The 23047-nt window shown below is 41.6% G+C and overlaps 1 protein-coding gene across 2 annotated transcripts in view; it reads left to right on the top strand.

Moving 5' to 3' along the window:
* tanc2b (tetratricopeptide repeat, ankyrin repeat and coiled-coil containing 2b) overlaps positions 1-22760 on the top strand; it is a gene marked incomplete at its 5' end in the record, with an annotated part of 177678 nt that extends 154918 nt beyond the window's left edge. For both annotated transcript variants that reach the window (XM_079261420.1, XM_079261419.1), the window contains 18 exons: positions 894-1125; positions 2050-2219; positions 2500-2778; positions 3567-3734; positions 5052-5212; positions 6726-6834; positions 6941-7063; positions 7197-7433; positions 7532-7744; positions 8532-8625; positions 11050-11183; positions 11544-11667; positions 11763-11938; positions 12986-13118; positions 15181-15272; positions 16802-16948; positions 17859-17959; positions 18056-22760. In XM_079261420.1, the coding sequence (XP_079117546.1) occupies positions 894-1125; positions 2050-2219; positions 2500-2778; positions 3567-3734; positions 5052-5212; positions 6726-6834; positions 6941-7063; positions 7197-7433; positions 7532-7744; positions 8532-8625; positions 11050-11183; positions 11544-11667; positions 11763-11938; positions 12986-13118; positions 15181-15272; positions 16802-16948; positions 17859-17959; positions 18056-20126 (4764 nt within the window). In that variant the 3' untranslated portion in view covers positions 20127-22760. The remainder of the gene's footprint in view (positions 1-893; positions 1126-2049; positions 2220-2499; positions 2779-3566; positions 3735-5051; positions 5213-6725; positions 6835-6940; positions 7064-7196; positions 7434-7531; positions 7745-8531; positions 8626-11049; positions 11184-11543; positions 11668-11762; positions 11939-12985; positions 13119-15180; positions 15273-16801; positions 16949-17858; positions 17960-18055) is intronic.
* Between the last annotated feature and the right edge of the window lie 287 nt (positions 22761-23047).

Genomic DNA, 23047 nt, shown 5'->3' on the forward strand with positions numbered 1-23047 from the left:
AAAAGAAAAAACAACTTTGCAAGGGAGCCTTATGAAATATTTATACCTGCAGAAAGCCATTTCCCAGCCAAGCTATTAGATCTTGTTAACTCTGTGCATTAATAATTGAGCTCATTTCCTTTTTCACCCCTTTTGTTTTAAAGCCCCTATTCCATTGTGACCAAAAATTAGCATTCCAGTTTCATTAGTCCTTTTCTTCTTTTTTTAATCACCTTTTTTTTTCCCTCTCTGCCCTCTGATCGCTCCTGCTCCCTCTAAAAATTCAAACTCTTTCTGATCTCTTAATCCCCCAGAGCTTTTGGTCACACCTGCTGCTGTTGTTTTGTTGGCTAACCTCTCACAGAATTTCCCTTTACTGTCACTATTTCCTGTCTTTTCGAATCCACACAAAGATGACTTTCTGCTCATTCACCCACTGAACGGTTTGATCACTCATCTGATCGTGTTTCAAGTGCGTAGCTGTGAAATGTAGCAGCTTAACACTTGACTCCTTCATGCCACAGTCATCACACACACATGCATGAGCTAACTTCGAATCAGTCTCTCCTGGCAGCCGGAAGCGATGAATTATTAATAGCTGAAGCCATACAGCGAAACGAAAAGTATTATGTTTCATTATACTGCAATCATCCACCATGAAGTTGATTCGGTCCCAAATGAGTTGTAGCTGTAGCACAGACTGGGAAAATGGACTTTGGACTAGCAGAGTGATGGGGGAAAAAAAATGCTATTCTAGAAGTGTGTCATCCACCCACCAGTGCTCCCCGACAGCGGTCTTGAATCAGTTTTGCAATACCCAACGGCTGATCAAGGTTGAGTAGATGTGCTCGCCGTTATATTTCTCTGCTAAGTGACCTGGCCGTGTTTGTGTCCCATCTCGCTGTTGCCCCCAGGTGGTGGCGTACCACTACTGCCAGGCAGATAATGCCTACACCTGCTTGGTGCCAGAGTTTGTGCACAACGTTGCCGCCCTGCTGTGCCGTTCGCCACACCTCGTTGCCTACAGGGAGCAACTGTTGAGGGAGCCACACCTACAAAGTATCCTGAGTCTGCGCTCCTGCGTCCAGGACCCCCTGGCCTCCTTCAGGAGGGGCGTCTTAGAGCCCCTGGATGCACTTTACAAAGGTGAAACTGACACACCAAGAGGAATGTTAAAACACCTGAATGCTCTATATCTCTAAAATTCAGTTGAGTTTTGCATATTTTGTTGTTTTAACACACAGACAGATTAAAAGACAGATTCAGTAAATTTATTCCAAACTCTAGTTGTGTCATTTCAGCTGTTTACTTTGCAGAAACATCACATGCATTTCACATATTACCCTATATGTTTTTCTACATGTCAGTGATGAGATGAAAAGATGTGAAACACATTTTGCACATGAGAAACATGGTCTTGGAACATTGTCATGGTGATAACATGTGAAACTCAAGCTGTTGAATTGAATCGAACCCGGTGTGGGTTTGTGTGGTCACATTTATTTTACCATGACCGCATGTGTGACTCATATAATCACATGTTTCTGATATGATTATATGGGTCACACAAAGGACTTCATGTGGTTTTCACAGATAGGTTTCACAGGGAAATTTACATGGCTTTTGAATGTGATCATACAAGTTTCTCGTGTAATTATGAAAATGTTGGAAAGCCTGTGCATAAATTATGTTGTAAGTTAACTTTTCACTCTTTAAACATGATGCTGCTTCTTATCAATCCTCTTTAATTGTCTGTTTCTAATATATTCTTTGATGCAAGACTTTATGATTAGTTGTCTAATATTCACAGCCCACTTTAAAAATTCATATCTCAATATCTCAGTTTCATCCTTTATTAAATTAAACCTGAGCTTGCGTCTCTTTTAAACCATGGAAACCAAATTTGTAATGATTAGCAGCACAAATATGTTGTTCAATCTTTGGCCGAGGCAGAAATCTAATGAATGCTGTCTGAAAGATGATGCAGAAATCATGTTATTGTTGTTTATGTGTGCCTTCTCTGTCTGCTGGAGCTAAATCTTTTCTGTTTCCATGCCAACTGTTGTGCAGAGAGGAAGATAAACTCGGAAGAAGATCTCATCATCCTCATCGACGGCCTCAATGAGGCTGAGTTCCACAAGCCAGACTACGGAGACACTATTGTGTCATTCCTCACCAAAACCATCAACAAGTTCCCTCCCTGGCTAAAACTGGTGGTCACAGTCAGAACCACATTACAGGTAGAGGACTGATTCTTGTGTATTCAGTCATTATTATCCTGTTAGCAAAAGGTTTTTGCATCGTTTTTATTATTTCTTAAATTTAACCTTCCTTTCTGCATATTTTACAGAACTTAGATAGAAAAATTCTGCATTTTTTTTTAATGTAAACAGAAATCCAAACGTTCAACCATCATTATTTTTACTTGCATCTTTCTTTATTGATGAGCTTTAGGGATGTGTCACTGTATTAGCGTCAACAAAAAGAAGTTCCTGACTGTAATGATTGTGACCCCCGCAGGAAATCACCAACTTGCTGCCGTTTCACCGGATCTCTCTGGACAGCCTGGAGGAGAACGACGCCATAGACCAGGACCTGCAGGGCTACATCCTGCACCGCATCCACAGCAGCCCGGAGATTCAGAACAACATCTCGCTCAACGGCAAGATGGATAACACCACCTTCGGCAAGCTCAGCGCTCATCTGAAGGCCCTGAGCCAGGGATCCTATCTGTACCTCAAACTCACCTTTGACCTCATCGAGAAGGGCTACCTTGTGCTGAAGAGCTCCAGCTATAAGGTATGGAGTTATTACTTTATTTTTTCTGATGGTTTTCACAGGTGTGAATCAGACAGAGGAATCTAAACCAGAGGATTTGATGCTGTTAGATGGAGGTGTGAAAAGAAAGATGTGAGAAAACAAATCCAGAGGAAGACTGAATGTGCAGAAATGTGTGAAAGTGATCTAAAAAAAAAAAAAAAAAAAAAAAAAGAACTTGTAGCTGCTTGTTGGATCTTAACAACTGATTTATTCAACTTTTCTAACAAATATCAAAACTTTGCTAAATATTCCAAGTCATTAAGTCTTCACATCCGGGGAGTTTATGTTTGTTACAGGTGTAAAAACAACAGATTTACTGTACTGCAACTTTCTAATAAAAGATAAATGACTTATTTATGATTTGTGAAAACAATGCTGGAGAGGTTTTTATTATTTATTGTGCTCTCTGGCTCACGTTTTGTTAAAGTAGTTTTATAACAGCTCCATCTTGACAGACACAACCCAACACTTTTTCTTCATACACATAAATAATGCATTTGAAGCATTTTGGTGTGCATTTCCTAAAGAAATATTTTATCTTACACCCTCAGATTGATTTAATTTTATGTATTCAGATGCGTCTCCAGACTCCTTAACAAAAATAAATAATTAACTAAATAAATGACAGCTGATAAATTCACACTCCTCTCTCAGGAAAACCACGTGGAGTAGTCAAAGCTGTGCAGCTGTGGTGCATTATTCATAGCATGTAGTCTGTCCAAAGGAAATCAGCATCACAAGTCCAGTTGTCTCCCTCCGTCTTTCAGGTTGTTCCAGTTAACCTGGCGGAAGTTTATCTGCTGCAGTGCAACATGCGTTTCCCCACGCAGTCGTCGTTCGAGAGGGCGCTCCCGCTGCTCAACGTGGCCGTGGCGTCACTCCATCCTCTGACCGATGAGCAGATATACCAGGCCATCAACGCTGGCTGTCTGCAGGTCGGTATCCTGACATATGCAACGTCTCACCCACATACTTTAGGACCTTCAAATATTTCTAGATAGAAATGTTTGTTCTTTCGTAGTTTCACTTATTTTAAGTGAGTTATCCTCAGCTCAAGGTTTTATAGCCTTTCCAGCGTTGCTTGTGCATATTTTAGTTCCATTCTGCTTTCTTTGACTTCACATGAATGACACATTTTTTTAAGACTACTTACACTACAAGTCATTTCTCAAATTTATTCCAATGTTTATTATTATCTTTTATTATCAGTTATGCAACAAGACAGCATAGTTTCCAAAAAAAAATTGATTTTGAAGTGAAATGAGGGCAGAATCAGGATGCCAACATCTGCTAATCATTTAAACTCAAAGCAATGAAACATGTCAAATGTTAAAAACTGTGACGTGTTACTAATCAAACTGAAATGTGTGAGAAACGTTTTCTCTTTCTTGCTCTACGTAAGTTTCTGCTGCTGTTCAGACAAGGTTCAGAATAGTTTAGCTGCCTGCAGCTGCAGACGGGGAGGCCAGTTGCTTGAAAAAGATATGATCTGGATGCTTGTATGCAGTGTGGTGCTCCAAGAATCTCTACATAGATTGTTCATTGTGGTCTGATGGACGTCTGTTGCTGATGATGGCTGCTGATGGGAAACCAGGCGCTCTGTCTACCTTTTTTTTTTTCTCAGAGGAAATCCCATCTATTATTTACAAAAGAATATTTTAAATATTGACCAATTTGTTCTGCAGGATAGTTTTTCACTCAGGCCCAAGTCTGTCCACCCCTTCAGGAGGGCCAGATATTGTTGGGATCCTTTAAAATGATTTAAGCTGTTTTGCTAATTTTTTTACTTTGAACACCATTTCCTTTTCAATGCAGTTCTTGTGCACGACAGTTTTCATATAATATGTGTACGCTGTCATATGAATCACTCAGGTATGAAGAGACGAGGAAGAGCCATGAACGAAATGTCCTTACTTTCTTTAGTTTTATGAATTTTGCTGACAGTCTTTTTGAGCTGGAAACTCTTCCGCATCTTTTTCTTTAAAAGACTTTTCAATAATTTCATTCTGTATGAAACACATGGTAAACTGTGATGAGGAACACCTGAAACTTGTCTCCAATGTGAGAGAGACAGACATGACAAGATCTTTATGATGGGAAATATTCATCTCGTGCTTCATTTGTGATGATGCACACAGAACACAGAGCAGCACGGTTTATACCCACTTTGCTTCCTTGTTAGTGTTAAATTTTAAACATGAAGGTGCTTTAGCATTCATGTCCCCTCCTAACATGTCTGTCTGCGCTGGCAGGGAACACTGGACTGGGAGGATTTCCAGCAACGCGTAGACAACCTGTCTGTCTTCCTGGTGAAGAGGAGGGATGGCACCAGGATGTTTGTGCACCCTTCCTTCAGAGAGTGGCTGATCTGGAGGGAAGAGGGAGAAAAGACAAAGTTCCTCTGTGATCCGAGGTGAGAACAGACTATTAGAGAAGAGACAGTGTGTGAGATAATCCAAAGTTGTGTATGTTTAGAAATAAGATGCATATTGACCAAAATAATACAAAGAAGTTCATAAACATCATCCTTCTGGGGTTTTGGTTTGCAGCTGTGCAAAACATAACAAGGCATTGGCTTATTTGGAGTAAAAATGTAAAATGCAGCAACTTTCCATGTTGACCACAAGTTGAGAAGTTTCAGACTTAATTAGACAGTTTTGTTTTCCTGTAACACAAGTATTATACTTTATAAAACTGCTTTTAGACTTAATGCTTTGAGTTAAGAAGAAAGGTTTAGCGTTCCTGTGCTGCGAATGTGTTGGAATGTCCTCCAGCTTGCAGCCTTGACTTGATTCCCTCTGTTTACTGCAGGTCATAGGTCACAACTAGGGATGCACCAATACCGATATCAGTATCGGCTCAATACCAAGTGTGTGTACTCGTACTTGTTACTAATAAAATTGTACCAGTACCACAACCGATACCTGATACCACACTAGTCAAGCTAGTGCAGTTGTGTTTATTGGCATGCTTTGGACATGTTTTAAAAGAAATAAATGCCTTGAATGGTAAAATGTGACATTTTTTGTTCCACTAAAAGCAAGATCTTTGTTTCAAAACCACACATTTATAGTTGTAATTGTGTTAATGTGCCAAATCAAAATAAAACTTGTTGAAATTGTTAGATCTGCAATGTTATTATATTTGTATTGGTGATGTAACTTCATTTATTTAACTTCAACCTAATGAAATCTTACACAGTCATAACAGCAATGATAACCATAGTCACAATAATGTTCACATAAACAGATTTGGTATCGGCAGATATTCAAATTTCAGATATCGGCATCGGATCGAAACTCCCAAAATGTGGATCGGTGCATCCCTAGTAACAACAACAACAAAATAGAATTATACATCCTGTTTAACCATTAATATCAGCTCCACCTGAATGTAAATAGACCATTTGAAGCACACAAGAGCTTGGGATGTTGGGAACTGTAGCATTGATAGGTCTATGCTCTTTGTTAATTGCACATATAATGATGACAGTAAACTGGCTCAAGCCCCATCCACCTACCCCAGATCAGTGGACACAAAGGCTTAAACGTGTAACTTGTATGAAATGCATAACGACAAATGCTTCGACTCGGGATGGACCTATGTCTTAAAAAATGGATTCCTGTTGTAAGGTATTTAGAAAAGTCTGAATTCTGTCTGTTTTACGATTATTGTGGAAATAATGGGAGTTACAGAGAACAGTTCTTCCCCTCTTTGTCATCTGATTGTTCTCATATTATGTGAGTCTGATGCCAGTCCCAGTGTTTGTACCTGTCATACTGTGTGAGTCTTTGTCAAGAAACTTGTTCTCATAAAGGTTAAAAATAAATTAAAAAGCTGGCTCCACCAGCTGTGCAAACAGCTCAATTCAGTGACCTCACGGCTCCGTCTTCTGTACTGAGAGACTGTATTTATGGTCCCTGCAGGAGCGGGCACACCCTGCTGGCCTTCTGGTTCTCTCGGCAGGAGAGCAAGCTGAACAGACAGCAGACTATTGAGCTGGGCCATCACATCCTCAAAGCACATATCTTCAAGGTATTACTTATATGTCCCCACACTCATCCGAAAGCACACAAACACACACCCTCACACAGCTGTGGTCCAGCTTCCGAGTAATGAATATTTACACTCTGTCTTTAAGGGTCTCAGCAAGAAAGTCGGGGTATCCTCATCCATCCTGCAAGGCTTGTGGGTTTCTTACAGCACAGAGGGTCTTTCAGCTGCACTTTCTTCACTCCGAAATCTTTACACTCCCAACATCAAGGTACAAACTTTTTTTTTTTTATAAAGGATGTATCAGTATGTACATCTCATGAGGGTTTTGCATCTGTATGACTTCTCAAAATATCCTTCACTGGTATCATTTTTTTATTTATTTCATGTGTGTGTGTGTTCAGGTGAGTCGGCTGCTGATGCTGGGAGGTGCCAATGTGAATTATCGTACAGAGGTGCTGAACAACGCCCCGGTCCTGTGTGTCCACTCCCACTTGGGCTACATGGACATGGTGGCTCTGCTGCTGGAGTTTGGTGCCTCAGTCGATTCCCAGTCTGAAAGCGGTCTGACGCCGCTGGGCTACGCCGCTGCGGGTGGACACATGGCCATTGTGACTGCTCTGTGTCGCAGGAGAGCAAAGGTCTGTGGAAGAAGAATGATGAGAACTAAAAGAAGAATAAATGATGAAGTTGAACGTTTCGTTCTAACTTTTGTGATCTTTGTTTGCGCTCGTCAAAGGTGGATCATCTGGATAAGAATGGCCAGTGCGCCCTGGTTCACGCAGCCCTGAGAGGCCACATGGAGGTGGTGAAATTCCTCATCCAGTGTGATTGGAGTTTGGGGTCACAACAGCAACAGCAGTCGCCGCAGACCCAACAACCAGCGGCGTTGACCAAGAGCCATGCAGTCCAGCAGGCTCTCATAGCTGCAGCCAGTATGGGATACACAGAGGTACGACACGTGTTGCTGCAACTCCAACCTGTTCTTGTTAAATCTTTAAATGCAAATCCCAAACAGGAAGAGGATGCAAGCAATCATAAGTCTTTGATTATTTGTCCTGTAAACCTGCCTGTTTAAATTTCTTCCTGATAATTTTCACTTCATCTTTGTTTAAAAGATGAACTAAAAAGCCGGAACTAGATGCCAACCAGACTTCTCATTGATCTCTTAACATACCACATTTACTGCACAGCTGCTCACCGAGTCCGCGTAGAAATCCAGCTTGTTTTCATTGTAATAACCAGAAGTTCACTGAATATGTAATGTTAGTAATGCCACAAAAAGATGCTAAGTAATAAATGTAAGAATAGATCAGTGTAGAATAAATAAAACGTATATAAATCATAAAAAATGTATTTCTTTGTAAATCTGTCTTTGTACATCTTTTAGACTTTTTTTTTAGGTTACATCTTCATACATACAAATGACTTTTTATCCTATTAAATAATCCTGCTGAAGATGTTGTAAGGATTTCCTTTGTTAAAAACAAAATTATATGTATTTGTTCACTGTTATCCAACAAAATGTAACAAGAGAAAGATTTTCTGGTGTGTTGAGGATCTTTGTTAGCCTGAATATTTATTAGATCCAGGGGATAAAACATAATGGAAAAGAGATGTGAAAAATGAAAATGAAAGTTGGAAGAAGCCTGGTATGATTATTAGAAAAGTAACAGGATTTAAGGAAAAAACCAAACTCTGGTATTAATTCATGTGTCTTGACTCTTATTCCTTATCAGATTGTTTCTTACCTGCTGGACCTGCCGGAGAAAGATGAAGAGGAAGTCGAGCGGGCTCAGATCAATAACTTTGACACCCTGTGGGGAGAAACAGGTGGGAATGCGCGCAGTAGCCGGCATTACATATATAAAACCTCCAAAATCAATTCTGAATGATGTCTCTGAACATTTAAAGGCTCCATAGGAACTCATAAGACGGCTGTAAAAATATACTGGAGCTTATCCGGACACAAAGAGTTGGAATAATGATTTACCTGACGGATCTCGGGAGGTTTTGGTGAGACGGATCTCCTGTGAGGCACTGCAGTGCGGATGTGAGCGATCGTTCTTGTGTGTCGGCTCCTTGCTGCTGCGTCAGATTCAGATGACGGTGCAGCGGCGTCAGGGCTGGGCTCATGTGGGGGGGGGGGGGTGAAAGCGCTGCAGGGGGCTTAGAAATGACTAGTCTGATTGCACTGTGGCAGGGTGTTGAGAAACCTAATTTATCATTGTTACCTGAAGCCATAAAAGCTCATTACAATCTTTATTCCCCAGCTGCAGTGTTGAAAACAGTGGCTCCTCACTGCCAGCTGAGCAGAAGGGGGGGGGGGGGGCGACAACACACACTCACTCAGCCATACTTTCATTATTTGTCAGGGATCAGACAGGTAACATCTGTTCTGAAACATGTTTTTTTTTTTCTTCAATGGTTATTCTAAGAACATGAAGAAGGAGGTTATGTATAATAGGGTTACAGATATCCTGAACTGTGGACGTTATGTCATCGTGTTCCTCCAACAAAGAATAAATAAGTTGAAGCTGAGGTTATTCCTGCAGGGCTGCCGCCACGCTGACTAAAGGAAATATGTTCACATTGCATGAATTATTCCAGTTGTTATCATTACTTTCTCTTCTCTTCCTGTTCCGTTTGGTTTATTTTAAGAATAGTTTTAAGGTTGCGCCTGTTTCTCAGGCACCGTTTTCCCACCTGAGCTCAATCAACTGTCCAAATCTTTTCCTTTCGGCTGTTCCCTTCAGGGGTCAGCACCATGACTCATCTTCCTCCATCTCACCCTATCCGTCCACTCATTCCCGATCCGATCCATCCTTGTCAAAGAGAATATCAACATTTTTATCTCTCCTGCTTCCAGTTCTTCCACTGAGCATCAGTCTGTCTGTAATTGTGATAAATCACATCCTCTCTCTATTGGTGCAGCCATTGATACCTTTACATGTATCCAGTAACAGATCTTTAAATCCACAGCGATGTGTCTGAGCCTTCCAGGTTTATGTGGTTTCTCCTTCTGAACCAGTAGTTTTTGGGACAGTTTATTTTCAGTTCTGATATTTGAGACCACAGAGCGTTTATGTGCTGAAAGGGAAAGAATTCCTTTGTTTCTAAAGTATATTCTGAATAACAATATTGCTGGTTAATTAACACAAGGAGACTTATAGACTTCTCATAGACTTCTGCACTATCTGGATTAATTATCATATTTAAACTACAAGCAGACATTTTACTATTCTGATAACTTTATTCTTAAACTTTCATATTTTTAATGACAATGTAACTTTTTTTTCTCATACTTTTGAAATCTAAAATGTTTTATTAAGGGAACACAGAGTTTTTTATTTTGTGTTTTCACTCTATATAACCGTGATCCCTAAGAATTCATAATGATGTTGTGATATTAAAGGTCTTTATTTCACCCTGAACTAGATGGAAGCTGCAAAATTGTCACATGAATGAAAATTCTCTGTAATGTTCTGATGTGATATTCAATTCAATTCAACTTTATTTATATAGCGTCAAATCACGGCAATGCCATCTCAAGACGCTTTACAGACAGAGGGGAAAACATAATGAAGGCCAATTCATAACAGCCTATATAAGGAAACCAACAGATTGAGTTGAGTCCAACTCAATCTCCCATCCTGAGCAAGCACACTGGCGACAGTGGGAAGGAAAAAACTCCCTTTTAACAGGAAGGAAACCTCCGGCAGAACCCGGCTCAGGACAGGCAGCCATCTGCCTCTGCTGTGTGGGGGGAAGAGGACAGAAAGACAACAGACAACAGGAACTGCTACTCCCGGCCAGGGAGACCTGCTGAGACAGGAGACATACATGTTAATGATGCAACACTGTTATGGGGGGGTAAAAGAAAGAGATAAAGAGAAAAAGAAAGAAGCTCAGTGTATCAGGAAATGTCCCTCAGCAGTCTAAACCTTTATAATACTTTATAACAACTCAGAGCTGGTGATGTTAAATGGCAAAGCATTAGTATTCATAGCATATCAGCGTCACAGATATTCTCAGTTGTTTGTAGGATGAACAGAGTTTCAAACCTTCGTGGCTAGCAGCTGTTTGTTGACATGTTATTCTTCGCATGTGATGATGATGATGATGATTTCAGCTGCATCCAAAATGCCAAAAACCATCCTAAATGGCTCAGTGTACAGGGAAAATAATTTCTGCTTAAAATGAAAGAAGGTACGAATTAAAAACTGGAAATTTGATTCCTGATGTTTGTTTGGTCAGCTCTGACTGCAGCCTCTGGTCGGGGGAAGCTGGAGGTGTGTCGCCTGCTGCTGGAGCAGGGTGCCGCCGTGGCTCAGCCCAACAGACGAGGCATCGTCCCGCTATTCAGCGCCGTCAGACAGGGACACTGGCAGGTCAGTGGACACCCAATACCTGCAGAGCTAAAACAGCACCCTAAACTTTTTATTAGTTTTTTTTTTTTTTTATAAAGGATGAAGATTTGCTTCTTTTTTCTGTTTTTCATTTTAATTTATTTTAAATAAAGGATAAAATAAATTAATTTTAAATTGATCCAGATGTATTGAATTTAGAGTTTTTTCTTTGCTTTTATTTTGAAAGTAAAAAGGTACAGTTTCCTGGTTCTAGTCTTTTCAAAGTAATGAGTGCTGTATTACTTACTGTATTATAAAATTGTCATCTGCATATCTTCTGGTTTCGGATTGAAAGATTTTACTTTTCAGATGTTCTTGACGGGGAAAAATGTTTTCTTCCAGATCGTAGACCTTCTGCTTACTCATGGAGCGGATGTCAACCTGCCTGATAAGCAGGGTCGCACACCTCTCATGATGGCCGCCTCGGAGGGACACCTGGACACTGTCGAGTTTTTACTCGCACAAGGTGAGCTGTCTAGCACTCGTTCATTTACCTAAAGATTCCTAAACCCTTCCTGGACTTCCTGACTTCTGCCTCCCTGCTGCCTTGTCTTCACCCAGGAGCCTCTCTGGCTCAGATGGACAAGGAGGGTCTGACTGGTCTGAGTTGGGCTTGTCTGAAAGGTCATTTACCAGTCGTCTGCTGCCTGGTGGAGAGCGGCGCCGCCACTGACCACGCAGACAAGAACGGACGCACGCCTCTCGACCTGGCGGCTTTCTATGGCGACTCTGAAGTGGTAAGAAGAAAAAACCGAGATCCATTAATGGAAAATAATTTTATAAAGCATGTTCATTTTTTTCAGCTTATGTAAAGGCAAACATTTTAGCTCCAAAAAGACTCGGTGACACTGCTGTGTATTTATACTGGTTTTTTGGGGTTTTTTTCACATTGCAGGGTTTTTTTAATGTTTTATTGTTGTGAAGCACTTTGTGACCTTGTGTCTATGAAAAGCGCTACATAAATAAAGTTTATCTTATCTTATCTTTTCATTTATGGTTCTTTTTTTAACATTTAAGGCTTTTCCACTTAATAAAATTTGGTTTATTTGTCATCATTACATTAGAAAAGTCATCTCAGAGCACTTTACATAGAAAATAAAGTAATTAATTTAGTTGTATGGCAGCTTGTTTTGATTTTTTTTCTCTTCAAGAACAGATTCTCCTTTTTTTTTGTCAAAATACACTGTATGTAAAGGTAAAAAACACAACATTATTATATATATTCCTCTGCAGCAGTGTTTTAATACATGAAATATTACTGTAACTTTAGAGTCTTTATACCTCCAACTTTTGCTCCTCCAATACAAAGGCTTGCTGTTTACCTTCTGACATGCAAACAACATTCTACATGAAGCTGCTTTATGTGTTAGTCTCATCACATGCATTTCATATTTTCTTTTATTTTTGCACAGAATTACAAATATAGTGATACATGTACAGTAATAGTTTGAATTTATGCATTTATAGTACTGGGGGTAATTACGTCTTTTGGTAGATAAAGCTTATATTTCATTAATTCTTGTATTAGCACAGACCAAATATCCGATCCCTGCAGGTTTCTTGGCAAGTGGTTGTAATCTGCACACAGTTATTATCTGGATCCACTTTGGTCTTTCATTTGCTAAAATACTGCACATAAACAGTTAAATATGTCATGGTGCATCTGAGGTGTATTCATATCAAAGCAAGGTTTAATCATTTTAAAACTTATTGGTACAAATGTGTTTTATTTCTTTTAAAAATCTCCTCAGTAAAACTCCTAAATGTCTTGTTTTCTTTTTAAGGTCCAGTTCTTGGTCGACCATGGGGCCATGATAGAGCACGTTGACTACAGCGGGATGCGTCCTCTGGACAGGGCAGTGGGCTGCAGAAACACATCAGTAGTGGTCGCCCTGCTCAAAAAAGGAGCCAAGATAGGTAAGAGCAGGTTGGTGGGCTAAAGAGCCAACCATTAAGCACACAGGATCTTCATCTTGTATCGCAGTAATGAAGGGTAATTAACTGGCTGTTAACAGCAAAGGTCATGCATTGCAGTTCAACAAAGAGCTGCATGAAGGAGTAAGAGGAGTAACACCAGAGATGAGTGCACACTTCCTTTAAAGCACACACACTTCCTGCTGGTTGCTATAGAGCATTGTGTAATTTTAGTGCAATAAGCCATGGACTCAGGTTTTGTGTCTCCATGTAGCAAAAACCACTCCCTGCTACCGTACGTCATCCGCCCCCTTTCTGCTGCCTTCTCCTCAGCTATTTATGGCTCTGATGTTCATTTCTTTTTATTGTACCGCTGTACCACTGTGTTGTTTAGTTTTTTCCCTGTTATGTTCTCTCTCAGTGCGTCCGTTTGTGTCTATCGCTCGTTTCACTCACGTCCTCTGATATTCCTCTGCAGTTGCTCAGATACAGGTTGTTATTAGCATTTGCGTGGTTTCTTTTCTGGATCCTTCTTTTTTATTTCTTTCTCTTTTTTTGCCGAGGCACTTATCTTCTTCGCTTCTCACTGCTGCTTGTGTTCCTTTTCTCACTTCTTCTCCACCATCTTTTTTTTTTCTTTTCACCCTGCTGTCTATACGCCTCTCCTTCCTTTCACTCTTTTACACTCCCACATCTCTGTCTTCTCTGGAAAAATCCTCTGCCCTTCCACTTACCCTACATCCTCCGGCTCCCTCCCACCCAATCCACCTCACCCCTTCACATCTCTGTTGCCCCAATCCCCTGGCCTCCCTCTTCGGCACCAGGATGTCAGACGCTGCCCAGTCGGCCCCGAGGTAAAGCCAAGGCTGTCGACTTCTCACCCTACCAGGCATTTTGACAGCTCTATCTCCTCTCTCTGTGTTGTCTGTGTTGTCCTGAGTGTCGGCAGGCCATCTTAGCTACCAAAAACCTTCTCAAACTGAAAAATAACAACACGCAAAGTTATTAGTTCTGACAGTGATGCAGTCGGGATTGCCTAGAGGTAGATGCTAACCTCCAAGTGGTTAATGACAGCATGCCCAGCCTCCAGCCTGTGACGTCGTATCGAGGTGTCGACCTTCCATCCCACAGATGCATGACGGAAGCCCTCCGTAACACTCGTGACTTAGCCAGAATGCATGTGTTTGTACCACCTTCCCACCGCCACCACAGACAGCAGTGATAAACCACCGTGCTTCTGCATCACTCATCCTTCCAGACGTTTCCTCAGTGTCAACTAGGCCAGTCAGCTGCATTCCTCCCCCCTCACGTGCAGCTCAGAGGACAGCTAACGCCTGCAGAGCTCTGCTCTCTCCTTACTGCTTGCCTCTCTTTGTGTATTGTACTTCTTCTGTGTCTACTTGTGCAAGATCCCCTCCTTTTCATGTTTGTGGTGTGTGTGTTACTTGTGTCAAGGATTGCTGTTGCGCAGATAATACCCACCAGTTTATGTCAAGGGGATTGTGTTGATTGTTTCAATTAGTAAAACACATTTTCACGTTTTTTTTTCCCTTCAGTTTGTCACTAAATGCAAAGAATGACTGTACATCTGCACTTCTTGACAAGACAGATAATGTGTCTGAAAGGGAAAACATGACAGATATTTTCTTTATTTTTTCTGTATATTACACAAGGTTTGCCAGGGTCAAATCCTACTTGTAGATGATTTTTTTTTTTTTACATTTAATTTCAATAAACTGTTTTTATAAAAGTTCAACTTTGCAATTATAAAAACCTGGTCCTTTGCTGCTCCCTGCAGCATTAAAAGGAAATATTTACAAACAGTATTTGACCCTGATCTGGTGTTCGAAAGCAAAGTCTCGAAGTGTCAGCGCAGATTTCTGTAATTTTTTCTTTGCAGTGGATTGCCTGTCTTCTCTCTTCCATTCTCCATTTTGTCTGTTGTCCCCATTTTTGTTATTACTGTTGTGAGTAGTGTGTCTTCCAGTCGCCCCCTCCTTTCCCCCACTCCCCCTTTACTTAAAGCTCTGTTTTATTTTCATCTGCTCCTTCTTGTGTTGCACAGGTCCAGCCACGTGGGCCATGGCCACCTCCAAACCCGACATCATGATCATCCTGCTCAGCAAGCTCATCGAGGAGGGGGACAGCTTCTACAAGGTTAGAGCCGGGCTTCGATTTCATCCTGTGGCTCAATCTACATCTGCAATGTGATGAATATCCCTCACAGATGAATACTAAAACTGCTCTTTCAGCAAAGTTTTAACTCAGTTACCTAAATACAAACTGTGTGTGTAAAGTATCAGAGTATTATAGAAAAGTAAAAACATTAATCATAATGCTGCATGTAGGATTTTGGTGCAAGCAGCATGCATGCAAATTTGCAACAGCAACAAAAAATGTCTTCACAGTTTTAAAACCAAGCATCATGAGTGCACAATGTATTAAAAAATGTACTATGCAGCCACATATCCATCACGATTTTAACCTAAAACCTGAACAATCAGCAATATATCAGTGTGTGCTTTATTTTTTAATTAACTCGATCTTTGAAATTTTCTCTACATATTTTTAATTGGACAGTGGTAATCAGTCCTGTCCTATGAGGGCTGCAATCCAAATTAAATGGATCTAACAGCGTGTCAGGTTCTGGACACTGACTTATTCATTTAAGTCAGCTGCATGGAAAACCTGCTGGATTACATCCCTCTTAGGACCAAATTGAGTACCTCTGGAATAGGTCAACAAAACAAAGAAACTAAGATTTAGTTTTCTTTCAATAACATGTTTAATGTAGGGAATAAAATGACATTTAATTGTTTGAAATGAAAAAGAAACAAAAATAAAGTAGGACAAGAACTCAGATAAATAAGGCTAAATGATAAAAGTGATGAGTAAAGGTTTAAGACTTGTGATGTAAACAGATTATTTCAGTGTTGAAGTGATCTGGTAATTTGCACACGATATAAAATGAAGCTTATTGCACATAATATTGCAACATCATGTAGAAAGTGATGTGTTTTTGGTATTATTGCACATTGTCATGAACAACTCTGACTGTTTTGACATAAAACAGATAAATATAGGATTGTTAACAATCATCTTTCACCTTCCAAAAGATGCTGATCTAACGGGTGTATTGTCTTCACTCGTCACCAGTCTCACATTTAATCAGAATCCACAAGTTCTCAGGAGGATTTCAGGGGGTCTGTAGTGGAATAAATAAATGTAAGTGAAGGAGCATTGTCCCAAAGACAAATTGTGGCCTAAATGATGTCTTCAAACATCCTACTGCATCACTGGCTTGCAGAAAATGTCCTACACTGGTGATACCTGGTTTTTGGAGGTGATTTTCTCTCATTTTCCATTTCATGACCACAGACCATACCCATACTTTCCCAACACCCTGTTCACATCTGACTCTCGTGCACAGGTTAATCCTCAACCTGTCATTTGATCTGTTGATAAAACTAAAAAAGGCAAAATATTGACTGTTAAAGAAAAATAAAAAAATAATCATCATGCCCACCTCCTTGTATAAATACAGAGGTAGTGCATGGAGCGATAGGAAACTCACTTACCTAAAAGCAGCAGAAACACTTTGCCTTTGGAGATCTGTGTTGTAAAGTTATGAATAGTTTGTTTTCCTGAGAATGTAAAACAAGTGTTTATATATGTTTCTCTAACAGAAGGGGAAGGTGAAGGAGGCTGCGCAACGCTACCAGTATGCACTCAAAAAGTTTCCACGCGAAGGTTTCAGCGAGGACCTCAAGACATTCAGGGAACTCAAAGTATCGCTCTTCCTCAATCTGTCCCGATGTCGGAGGAAAATGAATGTAAGTCAGCGAAGGATCAGATAAAGTGTTTGCCAACATAAAAATATGAACTGACTGACTCATAGGTTTGAACAGTGAAGCTTTCTGTGTGGAGTTTGCATGTTCTCCCCATGTTTGCATGGGTTTTTCCCCCGAGACTTCGGCTTCCTCCTACTGTCCAAAGACACACGTTAGGTTAATTGTTACTCTAAATTGTCTCTCGGAGTGTGTGTGAGAGTGAATGGTTGTTTGTCTCTCTGTGTTGGTCCTGTGATGGACTGACGACCTGCCCAGGATGTACCCTGCCTCTCATCCAATGATTGCTGGGACAGACTCCAGCTTCCTGCGACCCTGAACTGGACTAAGACAATGAATTAAATGAATGACTTTTGAGAACTCTATCGTGAGATGTTGCTGGATTATATGATATACATTTTGTCAGTCATTTTCTTAACCTCTTGTCCAGTTAAGGATCATGGGGAAGCTGGAGCCTCTCCCAGCAATCGATGTACATTAAATGAAAAGGAAAACAGCTTTTAGATGTTACTGCTTCTTCCACTTGGAATGAGAAAATAAGTTATTTGCTATTTGAGATTTAAGAAAGATTGATCTCTGAGGGGGAGTTGAAGTGGATTGTAAGGGCTCAAAATGAACATTCTCTCAGTCAACGTGACTGTTCTGAAACTTCTTTGCAGTATTTAACCCATGCCAGAAAGTTGGCTGCTTGTTTTGCTTGTTGTGTTTTGATAGTTGATCTCTGTTATGTGGTATATGATAAACCTGTGGTTGTACAGCGCTCTTAGCCAGGTCACTCTTTAAAAAGAGATTTCTAATCTCACTGTGGTTTTAACAGGTTAAATAAAGGAGAAAAAGAAGAAGCTGTTGATACTGCTGATACTGAAGAGTTTTCTTCTCTTCTTTATCTCTGCAGGACTTTGGGATGGCTGAGGAATTTGCTACCAAGGCACTTGAGCTGAAACCAAATTCATACGAAGCATATTATGCCAGGGCACGAGCCAAACGTAGCAGCAGGTACGGTTTGTCATGTCTCCGTTGCACATGCTTCTGTGTCGCCATGGTGATCTTTGAGCCTGAAAGAAACATCATTCTCCTTTTGGCTTTTTGCAGACAATTTCCTGAAGCCTTAGAGGACCTGAATGAAGCCATAAAGCAGTGCCCGAATAACAGAGAGATCCAGCGGCTACTCCAGCGCGTGGAGGAGGAATGTCATCAGCTCAGTCAGGACGAGCACCAGCAGCAGGACCTGGAGCTGGAGCCTCCACCCTCCCCTCCTCCTACGCCTCCCCCGGACGAGGAGGAATCTCTGTCCTTGTCCATGCCTCTTCCCCCTCCCCCTGAGCCCCGCTTAGAGGACATGGAGCCCGTTCAGGACCTGTTTGAGGATGAGGACTACCTGGAGCAGGAGCTGGAGGCCATGTCAATGGGTCTGCCCCCACCTGATTCTCTCGCTAATCCTTCCAGTCTTCCCATCATCCAGAGCCCACCATTGTCTCCTACACATCCAGATCAGATTTACTTAGCTGGAGGTTCGCCCATGGGTCAGCCCTACGAATACCTCCCCACCTCCTCCTCCATGTCCTCTCCAACTCGAGGCACATACCAGCCCACATCGCCCTCCATTTCCCCAACACATCATAACTCCCACTACCGACACAGTCCACCACACACCTCCCCAGTGCATCAGCCGTCCTACCGCTTCAGCCCACCTCCAATGGGCACTGGGGGTCAGGGGATGGATCACCAGAGCCCGCCGCCTTCCCCTTTACGTCGCTCTGCTCAGTTTAGAGCGAGTCCACCAATAGAAGGTGTGTGTCTGTACAGGTCCCAGTCTGGGTCACCTGTTCGCTACCAGACAGAGCAGCTCCCCGGCCGACCCAAATCTCCCCTTTCTAAGATGAGCAGCCAGCGCTCATTCCAGCTGACCTCACAGCCTTCTCTATCTTCCCAGCACCATCAAGCCCAAGGTCTTCGCCTCCAGCCTTCTATAGCCCAGATAGTCCGCACAAACCAGCCCAGCAACGTGATGGGCAACAGCAGCTTTGGAGGTCAGATGGGCCACTCCATGGGTGGTCGCTATCAGGGGGGTTCAGTGGATGTGGAGAGCCGCCTGGTATACCAGCCCTCCCTGGACGGACGGTCCATGTCCCAGGTTCAGGCCAGCCTCAGCTCTGGGGCCCTCTGTCAGCACGGTGGCCGAGGAGGGGTTATGGAGTCGAACTTGTTGAAGGATGAGCTACCCCAGCGCCCCTCCTCTGCCTACCGCGCCAGCAGCGGGGGCCCAGGGGGAATCCGCTACAGCCAGACTCCTCAGATAAGCCGCAGCCAGTCAGCCGCCTACTACCCGGTCTCTGAACACGTACTGGAGCGTGCCAATGCCATGCCTCCCTGTCAGCTGGGCTCTCCTGAGATCCCACATATGGTGAGACGCCCCGTGAGCGCCAACACGACTGAGATGAAGCAGCATGTGCCCACCCCCAGGCCTCTCATCCATTCTCAGAGCGTAGGCCTGCGATTCTCCCCCTCTAGTAACAATATCACAACCGGATCCACTTCGAATTTAGCACCAAGCTTCAGACCTTCCTCTTCCATTCAGCAGATGGAGATCCCCTTGCAGGCCACATATGAGCGCACCTGCGACGACATCTCCCCCATTTCCCCCTCACAGGGTGGCGGGGGACTGTATCAGGCCGAGACCACCCGCTCTAGGAACACACCTTTCATGGGCATCATAGACAAGACGGCACGGACTCAGCAGTACCTGCATCAGCCCTCGCGGTCCAGACCTATGACCTCCATGGATTCAGCTATTAGCCCCACCTCGCCAGGCCAGCTGGTCCAGCAAGGCTCCACCTATAGCCCTCCAGCCTCGCTGGGCAATATCGCCTACTACAACAAGACCAACAATGCCCAAAACGGACACCTGTTGGAGGAGGACTACTACTCCCAGACACAGCCCCCCTCACTGGGCAAGCTGGCCAACGGCTCCCGTGGGAGCGGTGATATCCTGGAGCGGGTCAGCCAGGTGCCCACCTACCCAGACGTGAAGGTGGCGAGGACTCTTCCTGTGGCACAAGCCTACCAGGACAACATGTACCGCCAACTCTCGCGTGACTCCCGGACCCAAGGCCCCACCTCCCCCATCAAACCAAAGAGACCTTTTGTGGAGTCGAATGTGTGATCGGATGGTTGAACTGGGCTCGTTCAGTGGAAGAGAGTGTGACAAAAAAAAAAAAAAAAAAAAAAAAAATATTTATCCCAACAGCAGATGTGAACTGTGATCTGTGTATGTGTCATGGACAAAAACTCATCCCGAAGAACTCACGAGAAAGACGATAAATCCATTTGGAGAGAAAAACACACAGCCGATTCTCGCGCTAGTAGATATGATCTTATATGAAAAACCATAATTAACATTGAAGTGATTGTTTCATTATCATATTCGGCACACAGGTTGAATAACAAGAAGGTTCTGAGTTCTGATCTCATTCTTAATTGAAGACCAGTGCACTTCCAAAATGTCAAGTGGCACAAAGTTCCCACGAGTGACCGAAACTGGTGGGACTGGAAGAGTGACAGTGCTGCTCATCAGACTCTACTTGTGGACTCTGTATCCATCTTTTTTTCTTTCAAAGTGTGCTCTTAACCAAGGTTGCTAGTAGGCTCTATTCTATGTAATACAATATTATCTGTTCAATACTGTACATTGCTCAGAAAATACAAAAGGCTCAACAGCTCAGTACTTATAGAAAACATTTATAATTAAGTTATTTATTGTACATAGAAATATAACAAAACATGGTTTGCATTTTGGATTTTATTCGGTTAACCCTGCCTCTGTGTCACAGGGCTAGTCATGCGGATGACATGTGGGTATGGAACATATACCAGGGTAAGAAGTGAGGGACTCAGACAAACTTTGACTGATATAATTACCTCTAGAGTCATGTAAAGCGAGGGATTACATTAAGCTGCTGATTATTTTTGTAGCATCTGTCAAAAAGCCCAGAATCACTTCCTGTCCCTATGTTGCATCTGTCCTGTGTGTGTCTTTTTTTGTTTAACCAGTCATTCAGAATGCAAAGAAATTCAGTCTAAATGGACATAAAACAGATAATTATAGGAATTAATCTTACGCAATATAATAAAAATATCAATAAACTTCTATGCACCGTTTAGTTATAAAGTGTCAATAACCAGAAGATCAGTATGGGTCACTTTCCCAGATTTCTAAGGTACAAAAATACAGATTAAAACCTCTTTTAACCAACTGGACTGTCACATGGACCTTATATGTTGTGTTACAATGTCGAGACATTTTCCTTTCCTTAAACATGGATCTAGCTCCTTTGGTAAAAGTAAGACTTTATAAATATCTGATGTACATTGTTGGTTCTAATTTTGCACATAACAGGCCTTGAGTGCAATAATTTCATTTCAGGTTTTAGTCTTTGGCCATAGGATTGTCAGCTTTTTCTTTAACCAAGTGATTTTCCCAGTTATGAGAGAAAATCCTGTGGCAGGTGGTTTTATAGTTCACGAGCGTTGAAGTTTGCCTTTGTCCCTCCTTCATGCTAGCAACGGTTTAGCACTCAGCAGGTACAAGCAAGCAAATGCATTCTCCACCCCGTTTCCCTTTCTACTACATTATTTTCTTTTTTCTTGTTCTTCTTCTTACCCCACCGTTCATTTTTTATTTTTTATCAGTCACTTCTGCACTAAGAATGCCTCGGTTGTTCTTAGCTAAGGTGCACTTTATGTATTTTACTTACTTGGTTCTCCTGGTTGTTGAATTTAGAGTAAGCGGGTGTGTGATGGGTCATAACCCTGATGAGTGATACCAGACTATCACACACAATATGGTGTGATTTGCAACACAGTGATGAATGACAGTATGAAGAGAAAACAAATGTTTTTAAACCGACAAAGATGTATAGACTTTCTAGCACAAGTTGTATATACTGGCTCAGATACTCCACTCCGGGTTTGAAAGCGATGAGAGTCTGTTTCGAGAAGCCAGTCATACTCCATTTCTCACATATATACAGTATATGTATATACACACATCCATTTGCTGTAAATCAGCCAGTCTAATGCACTGGTCTTGTGCACATCTTAAAAATACGTCTACTGCAGCAACTACAATAAAGAGAGAAATTTTGCTATCCAGAAACTCCATATTTGGAGTTTGTCCGAAACATGGGATGAAAAGAAGATTCAAGTTATTTGTATGTGTGGGAGAGATTATAGACCCTTTGTCTGTAACATTTTATTATGGATGTCAAATGAAGAATATCTACAAAAAAAAAAAAGATATTTCCTCCTGATTGTCTTTTCATCCTCAGTTTTACCTGCTACAAGAGAGATGCCCTGCTTATCTTTACAGAGATGAAGGTATAAACTGTATCATATTTAATTTAAACATGAATTTTTACGTTGAGTGTATCTGAGGGGTGTATGGTTTTGAGCTATCTGTGTATATTAGTTTGCTTGTAAATAGTCTGATGCATGTTCTATTCTTTCCATGATCTCGAGCAAAAACACATATAGCAGTGTCACTGGTGCGTGATACCGTGTTGGGGGGGTGGAGAATAAGATAAGGAGACTACTGCTGTCCCTGAACTATCCTTATCATTTTCCTTCAACTTCACCAGACAAAGAGGTTCTTTTATTTTATTTTAATGTATTTGCTTGCTGAGCAGAGTTCTCTTGTCTGTAAATGTGAGCTTTCAGATCGCTGTGATAAAAAGTTTAATTAAAAACAATAAAAAAGAATGTGTTTTTATCTCATGATAACTGATTGTAATATGTACAGTCAAACCTATGTATTAGAAAAAAAGAGCATATTTATAAATGGTTATCAACTGAAACACACTCTGCATGTCATTTATTTTACTAATTTGTGTATTACACACAAACACTGTTTTGTTTAATTTGGTCCACAAACTATCAGTACTTTCTACAGTATGATGCTCGATCAGCCTTACTTCCTTTATCACCAATGTTTGTATTCTCCATAGCAAGTGTAAAAAGGCAGGTCTTACATGAAACATTCAACATAAATATTTTTTAATAAAAAACATCAACGCTTTACTTTTCCCA

The sequence above is a fragment of the Telmatherina bonti genome (genome assembly GCF_933228915.1).
Source record: "Telmatherina bonti genome assembly, chromosome: 21".
In the NCBI taxonomy this organism is placed as follows: domain Eukaryota; kingdom Metazoa; phylum Chordata; class Actinopteri; order Atheriniformes; family Telmatherinidae; genus Telmatherina; species Telmatherina bonti.